General features: G+C 60.7%; 2 protein-coding genes across 9 annotated transcripts; one reads left to right on the forward strand and one right to left on the reverse strand.

Moving 5' to 3' along the window:
- Positions 1-68: 68 nt before the first annotated feature.
- LOC121017634 (insulin receptor substrate 1-like) lies at positions 69-6,618 on the forward strand. 2 transcript variants are annotated; one of them, XM_040455990.1, is made up of 3 exons: positions 70-4,516; positions 4,729-5,864; positions 6,241-6,618. In XM_040455990.1, the coding sequence occupies exons 1-3, from the start codon at positions 4,120-4,122 to the stop codon at positions 6,247-6,249; spliced, it is 1,542 nt and encodes a 513-aa protein (XP_040311924.1). In that variant the 5' UTR covers positions 70-4,119; the 3' UTR covers positions 6,250-6,618. The 2 variants fall into 2 exon arrangements, with proteins under 2 accessions (XP_040311923.1, XP_040311924.1); XM_040455989.1 differs by having other exon boundaries at positions 69-4,516; positions 4,729-6,618.
- Positions 6,619-6,766: 148 nt separating this feature from the next.
- Positions 6,767-8,675, reverse strand: SAP25 (Sin3A associated protein 25). 7 transcript variants are annotated; one of them, XM_040456003.1, is made up of 6 exons: positions 8,165-8,675; positions 7,889-7,989; positions 7,684-7,790; positions 7,433-7,610; positions 7,216-7,274; positions 6,767-7,134 (listed from the first exon to the last, which is right to left on the reverse strand). In XM_040456003.1, the coding sequence occupies exons 1-6, from the start codon at positions 8,620-8,622 to the stop codon at positions 6,847-6,849; spliced, it is 1,191 nt and encodes a 396-aa protein (XP_040311937.1). In that variant the 5' UTR covers positions 8,623-8,675; the 3' UTR covers positions 6,767-6,846. The 7 variants fall into 7 exon arrangements, 6 of the variants coding, with proteins under 6 accessions (XP_040311937.1, XP_040311933.1, XP_040311932.1 ...); XM_040455999.1 differs by having other exon boundaries at positions 7,216-7,313; positions 7,684-7,787; positions 8,165-8,392; XM_040455998.1 differs by having other exon boundaries at positions 7,216-7,313; positions 8,165-8,392.
- Positions 8,676-8,679: the final 4 nt, after the last annotated feature.

The following is an 8,679-nucleotide window of genomic DNA, read 5'->3' on the forward strand; positions in this document are numbered from 1 at the left end:
AGTTAGGTGGCTGCAGGGAGGGGGTGATGGGGGTGGGGGGGTGCCAGTGGACAGAGGAGGAAGTGCCAGCATGGAGACAGTCTCATCCGAGTAGACCCGGTAGACCAGTGGACTACTCCCAGGTCGGTGCATCCTCAGCCCCTCTCCAGACTGTTTTCACCTGAGGATGTTATGTCAACAGCCATGGTGTCTCTGCTGTTTGTGTGGTGACAAGGTAGCCAGCGTGGGTTAAACACCTCATGTGGCAGAGGAGAGGCCCAGCCCTCAGCCTTGCTGTCAAGAGAGGTTCCTCCCTTTTCCACATTGCACAGGGACTCTGGCCCTGCAGCTGTTCATTCTTGGGATTCACTGGATCTTTCTACCCAATGTCCTTTAACAGCAGAACAGCAAGGAGAGATGGAGACTGTGTTGTCACTTTATTTACTTTGAGGACTTTTCTGGAAATATTTCCAGCTGCTGCTATTCACCCAGCCAGGCATGGCCTCCCCACCTTTGCAAGGCTCAGAACCCATCCTGTCTTGGGTCTGTGTTCCCACTCCCCAGCCCCTTCTCTCCTTCCATTGCCTGGTGGCTCTCCCAGCGTGGACCACCATCCCTTTTCCCTGGGTTTTTCATGTTCTGTCCCCTTCTCCCAGGTTTTCCTCTGTCCCCCTTGATTACCCCTCTGTCCCTGTCCTTGTTTTCCATTTTCTCTGCTTAGAACCAGGAAGGGAGGAAGCTGGTCTGTTGCATGGTAGGAGGAGGAGCCTTTTCTTATTTTTCCCCAGCCACCCCCAACCCCCTTTCCTAACCAAAAGCACTGAGGTTTGGAGGTGACATTGAAAGGGCCTGTGCTGTTTCAGTCACACTCCTATAGTTTCTCAAGGGTCTCCTTACTGCCTGGTGCCTGGGCCCCAGGACCTCCCTGCAGTCCCCCTCCCCACATCCCGGGCACTCTGTCCAACATGGACTCCAGCCAGCTCACTGGCCACGGCAGGGTGACCAATCAGAGAAGTTACACTGGGTCAGCCTTCAACCCCAGGACAGAACACTCGAGTTCCCTGGGCACAGGCCAAGACTAGGACTGCAGCTGCCTCTCTTGGCGCAGAGCAGCCACAGTGCTGCCTCCGTGGGGCCTCCTGTGTCCAGGCGAGCAGCAAAGAATGGAAAAATCCCTGGCCTAACAGAAAATGTCTAAATGACTGGGCTGTGTTCCTCCTACCTCACCCCCCCAGGACACACTCACACGGCCCTGCCTGGGGGGTTACAAATCTGAACCCCATTCATTGCAGGCACACCATGGAGCTCACCCAGGCTCCCACCGGGCTTCTGACCAAGTCCTCATGTCCCTCTGGCCAGTGCTGTGATCACACTCTGCAGACAACAGTCCTCTGGCTTGGCCCCAGCCTTCAGCAGGTCACACGCCCCTGTGGGTGAGGAAGCAGGAGCCAGTCCCCAGGATGGCTGTGAAAACTCCATTCCTTCCAGACTGGAGCTTGGGAGCCATGGTGAGGGAAGGCTGAAGGCAGGAGATGGCGGTGTCCCTGCATCCCTCCTCCACAGAGGGGGAAGAACTCCAGATGGGGGAGAAAGGGGCTGATAGGAACAGCCCAGCCTTAGGACCCCATTCTCCTTGTAGGCTCCTCTCGCTGGTAACAAGATTCTTCCACAGGGATTTAGAATGTGGAGATCCCATCCTGCCGCTACCCTGCACCCAGCAGAGGGATGCACAGGTAGACCCCTCAGGTTGGGAGAGGTGTTCTCACCCAGCGGGGTTGAGGTTCTGCCACTTCCTGTCCCTGGGGAGCAAGTGGAGTTACCAGGGCAACAGGCTAACAAGATCTTGTCTGGGGAGGGCCAAGGGCAATGTTGTTGCTAAGGCAACTGATTAGGCCAGTTGTTTGGCTCCAGGCTTTTCCTGGTAGCCAGCAGGCTAAATCACCTGGCACTGATTACCACCCCACACCATCACCGTTGCCCAGAACCCAGGTACTCAAATCCCTGCTGCTTTCTGCTCTATCTGTACCCAGCACTTAGGGGTTCAGTGACACACGGTGGTCTGGAGCTGGTCTCTGTGACAGCAGCTGTGAGTTCACAAGGACTGGGGTGCTTCACGGTGGCCTGGTTGATGCGGAGTGGAAGGAGTAGGGATGAAGAGGCCCTCTGTGGAGAGCTTGAAATCAAGCCTGGAGAGTAAGGCTCCACGCCAGGAGCACAGCAAGTCCGTAGGCCCTATGGGTGCCCTGTTCCTCAAAGCAGCACTGGGAGGGGGAGGGACCTGCAGATCTCTTTTGTGTCCTTGCTACTTTGCACCTGGTACATGTGTCAAGGCCACACTGGAGACAATGGCTTTGAGCACAATTCTGTTTGGGGGGCCACTTATGGAGCCATCACATACCTGCCTCTCCCTGACCAATACCCACCAAAAGTAGTGGCTGCCACTGGCCCCAGTGCTCACATGCTCTCTGCACCTCTCCTGCACTTGGGGGGCGGGGGGGAGGTATGGCTGAGCCAGAGGCTCAGGGGGGACCTGGGCACCACCTGCCTCTAGCCAGATGCCCATCCTCATGATGACGGTTGGCTCCCTGCATTTCACCCTCAACATGATGGTGAAAAGATATTTGAGGATCCTAGCTTCCACACAGTGCACCATTGGCTTCTCCAGCATTCCAGAAGAATCTGGGGAGTGGAGAAGCATGGGTGGGAAGACCTGCCCTCCCAGCTCAGGCTGTCATGTCCTATCGACTAGTCTGAGAAAATGAACAGGCTTCCCTTGCTTCAGTGTTCTTGCTATATCTTCTTCCCTACCTAATAGCCCTCCTCCCCATATGCCATCTACCCCCCCCATATGACATCTTTAATAGGGTTAAGACTCAGTTGCCCACATCCCCTCCTCGACCCTTGGCTCCCCCCACCCTACCCCCACCCTTAGCTATCTTACTTGCCATGAGAATGATAGCACAAAGTCCTCAAAGGCTCCCACCCACGTGTCATCTCCTGGTGGTGTGTCTTCTACAGTGTGTGGTGACCAGCGCCATCACCCCAGCAGGAGTCATGATCCTTGAAAGGGTCAGAAGTGGGATGTAAAATGTCTGAACCCCAACTCCATCTCAAATCTCTTAGGATGGGGTTCCCCCACCAGAGAGTCTGCACCTCTGATCAAAGCCTTCAGCTGGCCCATGGTAGCATTTTGGGACAGTGGTGGTGAGAAGGGGCTGAGGGCAGCGGGAGGGCAGTGCCCCAGAGAGAGGGTGTCTTCTTCCCCGGGTTCTCCTTCAGTGTCCCCTTGACTGGAATTCTGGTGGAATGGTCTGTGCACAGAGACCAATCCAAAAGTCTTCTCTGAAGACCCCTCCTATCACCCTAAACCCAGAGAGAAACTGAACTCCAGCTCTTCTGAAATCAGCACAGCCCAATGATTGGTGGCCCTGGCTCCTAGGCTGGCTTGGGAAGGAAGGGTACAGAACCATTCCTGGGTGGGAATGGAGGACACAGGTTTTGGACGCCTAGAGCCCCAGTAGCCAGTGGCAGGAGCGAAAGGCAGTGCTGCAGTAAGGGCGGTCCCCTAATCTCCAGGACTGCAGACTCCTGCGCCTTTGCCTCCGACACAGTTCCACTCACATTTGCCTCACTTCGGTCGTCGCTTCCTTGGCAGTCAGCTCGGATTTGTAGAGACGCCCACACACTCCCCGCCCCTGCAACCCCAGCCCAAGGGTGGTTGGGGTGGAGTGGAGGCCACCTCTCCCAGACTTCATTCCCATGGCCTGGTGTCCAGCGCTCCGGTCGCATGAGGGTTAACCTCGTGGGGGTGGGGATTCATGAGCGGTCGGCAAAGGGAGGGAGGGGACAGGAGGCGACCCAAGGCGCGGGGAGCTGGCCGGCAGGCCTGGGTCAGGCCTCAGAGGCCGCTGGAGCCCCGTGTGTCGCAGGCCACCGGGCAACCACTGGGGTACACGCTGCGCGCTGCGAGGGGTCCACCGCAGATCCCAGGCCCCAAACTTCAAGTCGGAAGGGGTGAGACGCTGGGCATAAAGACAGGTGGCAACCTGTCTGGACGCTGCCCTCCTCCCTGAGGACCGCCACCTCCACCCTACTGAATCTCAGCCCTTACTCCGGCCACTATATTGCCTTTGGCCCGTGATGAAGCGGGGAGGCGGTGGTCCCACGGCGGCCCCAGAGGCCGAGCTGGGCGACGTGCCCCTGGTACTGCCGCGGCCCAGGGCCTGTCCCGCTGACGTGCGGCTCTGCGGCCACCTTCGGAAGCAGAAGTCCCAGCGCCGCCGCTTCTTCGTGCTGCGCGCTGATCCGCCGAGCCTAGAGTGCTACGAGAGCGAGAAGAAGTTCCGCGCCGGCCGAGCGCCGCCCAAGCTCATCGTGAGCCTGGCGGGCGCGTGCACCATCAGCACGCGCGTGGACGCGCGCCAGCGCCACCTGATCCTCCTGTACACGCGTGACCGCAGCCTGGGCGTGGCGGCGGCCTGCGAGGCGGAGCAGCAGGCGTGGTACAGCGCCCTGCTTGAGGTGCGCGCGGCCGCGGGTGAGGCCCGACCCCTTGGCAGGTGGAGACGCGGCGGGGGGCTGGGAACCGGGGGTTGGGTGATCGCGGGTTTTGTTTATCCTAGGTTGTCCCAGCAAGTCTCGGATATGAAGTTCAAACATGAAGCGTTAACACCTCTTTAATTCTTGGGGCACAGTGACTCCAACCTCCGGACCCAGGAGCCCTTTGTGATCAGCCCACTATCTCTCCAGGTCCCAGCTTTCACGAGGACCCCAGGGCCTGGATCCTTGCTCCATTTCAGGACGTCTGGCCCGTGACGCTGCGGCCCAAGGGACTGGGGAGGACACGAGGCCTGGGCAGCGGCCGCTATCGCCTGTGCCTGGGTTCGGGGGTGCTGAGCCTGCTGCGGAAGCCCAAGGGCAGAGGCTCTCGGGACACCCAGGCTTCGCCGCCGCCGGCCCTGCGCCTGTCGCTGCTCAGCGTGCGCCGCTGCGGCCACGCAGACTCCCTCTTCTTCCTGGAACTCGGCCGCTCGGCGCCCACGGGCCCCGGGGAGCTGTGGCTACAGGCGCCGGATGCCGTGGTGGCCCAAAGCATTCACGAGACCGTACTGGCCGCCATGAAGCGACTCGGGGATGATGATGCCGGTGGCAGGACTGAGCCACTGCCAAGGGATCCCCCGACGAGTTCTTACAGACCCTCTGTCTCCCAACCTTATGCGACCCTGGGCTCGGCAGCCCAATCAAGCAGCCTGAGCCATCGCGGGAGCGTGGGTGAGAGGAAGGAGAAAGCAACCCCTGAGACCCTGGCGGCGCTGGCGACTGCAGCTTCGCACCCTGGGGAATTGGAGCGGGGCGGGGGCTACGTAGCCATGGGAGCTGGGAGCAACTACGAGGCCATGGGGGGTGGCCAAGCAGGTGGTTACATGGTGATGGCACCCCCGGGCCTTGCTGCGTTTGCCCATGCCCCTCCCCAGGAGCAGCTCCAGGGGTGCGGGGGCACTGAATACGTGCCCATGAGCCACTTTCTGCCAGGGTCCTTTTCCTTGAGCTCCCTGCCCCGTTCCTATACGCCCAGGCCCAGGAGGCCGGGACCTTCTTTCCAAGGCCCCCCTCCCGCCGTCGGGGAATGTTGGGGACCGACAGGGGCTCATCCCTGCTTGCAACCACCTTCGGAGCTTGCAGGAGAGTATGTGTGCATCAGGTACGTGGCCCCACACCACTTAGGAATGAGCACTGCCATACAAGACCCGGCCAAAAACCGCCTCAACTATGTAGACCTGGACCTGGTCCCTCCATTGGAGGCTCAAGGCGACACCCCGGGGTCCAGCATTCACCACCCACACAGCTATGCCCACATCGACTTCCAGAACCTCAGGGAGGTTCGGGTGAGGAGACACAGGCAGCCCCCTCCAGTCTAGCTGACGGATGGATGGGGAGGAGGAGAGAGAAAACAGGACAAATGCCTTCCTGCCAGCTCCCCTCAATTCCTCCCCTCACCCTTCCAAACCTGGAGGGGCTCTTAGGCACCGCTGCCCCCCCCACCCCCCCACCCCCCCGCCCAGGACCTGTGACTTGCAGAGCTCTGAGCTGCCCTTAGGCCTATTGCCCACTCTGCTCCTTCCAGATGTGGTGCCTGGGGAATCTTCAGGAAAAGGTTCCCCAAGAAGCTGGATTCTTTTAACGGATAAAATTCTAGAGCCACCCTCCCCTCTTCCTGCCCACAAACCCCCAGCAAAGCCCTGATCCTTTCTCTCCTGGCAGAGTTCCTGAAGCATCACTCCAGATTCCCAGGCTGGCTGACTTCTCTTACGTGGACCTGTTCCTCCCTACCTGCCTTGTGTCTCCTCCCAGCCAAAGAACTAATCCCCAGCCCCAGGGCTGAACTCCTAGGACCCCAAAGCAAGAGGGCTGAAAGCACCAGGTACCTTCTCTCTACTGCTTCCCAAAAGTGCTGTGCCACCCCCTTACTCCCTGATTTCCCTCTCTCAGCACCAGCCATGTGTTCACACAATCCTCCCTTCTATGGAGCCTGGCAGAGCTGATAGACTTCTTGCTTCCAAATACTGTCTGGGGGACTGTACTGTGGATCCCACACACACCCTGCCCTATTAAAGGTGCCCTCCTTGGTCAGCCTGGAAAGGTTTTAGGTCCGTGGATTCCCCTGAGCTACTGTAGGGGTGACCAATGAGTAACAAGAATTTGAGGGGAGGGCAGCCTAAGCTGTGTAGAGGAAGAGACCCCACCCCTGTCTCCATGCCCCACTCTGCCACTCACTACAAAGAGCCTGTTTGCAAACCAACACTTTTATTCTCAACAGAAGCTGTCTAGGGGAGTAGGGAACCCATTCTGCACCCAGAAGGAGTATGTTCAATGTGTGTCTGAGGTTTGAGGGGCAGATGGGTCAATGCAGTGAGAACAGCTGGGGCCACCACTGGGGTCTGGGTGATCAGATACAGGGTCTGGGGGGCCAGCAGGGGGCGTGGGAGCCTCCAAAGCCACAGGTCTAGGAGGCCCCTGGCTCATCTGCAGGAGGCCAGTCAGGGCGATGAGCTCAGGCCCACTGAGCCAGGCAGTAGGGCAGCCAGGGGATGGGGTGCAGAGGACCCAGGGAGACATGATAGGAGGTGGGAGCAGCAGCTTCAGAGAGCCCATCACCTGAGAAGACAGGAGGGTGGAATGTCTCCTCCCAAGCCCTGCATGAAAAATAGGCGAGGCCAGGGCAGGAAGTGCACTCACCTGTTGAGAGGCCTCAGACAGATACAGGGGAATACGCTGCCCACATGGCAGCAGAGGGTCTGAAACAAAGACATCTTCACAGCACATCACTGGGAACCCTGGAGAGGAGAAGCTGGGAGGGCAGCAGGCTGGGGTTCCCACATCGGCAAGGGCTGCACTGCTTCCCTGAGGAGCTCGTGCAGGGCCACTCCAGAGTCCCTGGGCCCAAGCAAAGTACCTGCATCCCTGGGCTCATGCTCTCCATTCTGATGTCCTGTTGCAGGGGCCAGGGACCTGAGGTCCCGGCCTGAGGCTGCCTCATACAGTGGCCACAATGAGGGATGACACAAGGTCCGGCCTGAGAAGGAGGTGCCAGGTGCACAGCTGGGCCCCTGTGAAGGGAGCATGACAGAACACTGGAGCTTGGGCTCCCTCCGAAGGCACCCCTGCCCCACCCCCAGGACAGAGCCGCAGGCACTCCCAACTCACCCACACCAGCCGGGGTCCCGCTTTAGCCTTGTCGTTGGGATCCCATGGTGCTAACACGGTCATCCTTGAGGGGGCCACCTCCCAGGCCATCTGAGGGGAAAGGGCTACTGGGGCGGGGCGGGGGGGGGGGGGGACAGAGATTAAAACAGGCTGGGGAGTCGGTGGAAGGGTCCTGTGGGGTAAAGGCCGCAAGGCCTGAACCTACCTGGGGTTCCCGGGGAATGATCCGCAGCCAGGCCTGGGGGAGGCCGGGACAGCAGCAGCTCTCTCCGGGTCCAGGAGGGCCTTCGGGACCGGGGCTGCGGGCTGGGAGCGGGAGGTACTGAGGTGCACCGGTTACAGCCTCCCCCGGTACTTCCTGGGCAGGGCCGAGGGTGCCTGGCGCATGGAGTCTGGGCACAGCCATTCTTCAGGATCGGCAACGGAGATCTCCGCACACTGTGGGCCCCCTGTCGGACTTCCCTCCCGCCCAGCCCCTCACCTGTCCTGCGGGGGAGTTCCTGGCTCCTCCAGGGCTTCCTCTCCAAAGGTCGAGGTCTCCCCGGGGTCACTGCCAGCCGAGGAGCCATGTTCCTCGAGCGCCTGCTCTTTGCCCGCGTCCCACCGCCGATGCGGCCCAGGCAACATGACGCCTCTGGCGGGGGAGGGCAGCGCAGGCCAGCCGCTCCGTGCCCCGTGTCCGCACCGTCCGTGCTTCCCACCTCGCCCCTCGCAGCCCCACGTGGCCCCCTCACGGCCCTCACCTCCCGCAGCACCCCGCCCAGCTCGCGGGGCCTCGCCGCCACGCCGACGCCCAGCGCGTTTCCGGACCACGTGGCGCGCGCTCCCGCCGGGATCCCGCGGACGCCCCCTGGCGGCGGGGGTGGCTGAGCCCGCGCTTGGCAGCCGTTGGCTATGGAGGGGTGGCGCCCGGTGCGGGGAACTGCAGAACCCCAACATCAACGCGGAGGCGACCCTTTCCCCGCGAAGCACTGCTTTCGTTCACAGACGGACGGA

Source organism: Herpailurus yagouaroundi, unplaced genomic scaffold, assembly GCF_014898765.1.
Source record: "Herpailurus yagouaroundi ecotype Mexico unplaced genomic scaffold, PumYag 216, whole genome shotgun sequence".
In the NCBI taxonomy this organism is placed as follows: domain Eukaryota; kingdom Metazoa; phylum Chordata; class Mammalia; order Carnivora; family Felidae; genus Herpailurus; species Herpailurus yagouaroundi.

What these genes read in the sequence shown, in the direction of transcription:
- LOC121017634 (XM_040455989.1), top strand. Translation starts at nt 4,120, where the DNA reads ATGAAGCGGGGAGGCGGTGGTCCCACGGCGGCCCCAGAGGCCGAGCTG. An exon ending in TGAGGTGCGCGCGGCCGCGG is followed by an intron (nt 4,517 to 4,728) that starts GTGAGGCCCGAC and finishes CTATCTCTCCAG; the next exon opens with GTCCCAGCTTTCACGAGGAC.
- SAP25 (XM_040456003.1), bottom strand. Translation starts at nt 8,622, where the DNA reads ATGTTGGGGTTCTGCAGTTCCCCGCACCGGGCGCCACCCCTCCATAGC. An exon ending in CGGGACCCCGGCTGGTGTGG is followed by an intron (nt 7,611 to 7,683) that starts GTGAGTTGGGAG and finishes CCCAAGCTCCAG; the next exon opens with TGTTCTGTCATGCTCCCTTC. An exon ending in GCATGAGCCCAGGGATGCAG is followed by an intron (nt 7,275 to 7,432) that starts GTACTTTGCTTG and finishes TCTTTGTTTCAG; the next exon opens with ACCCTCTGCTGCCATGTGGG.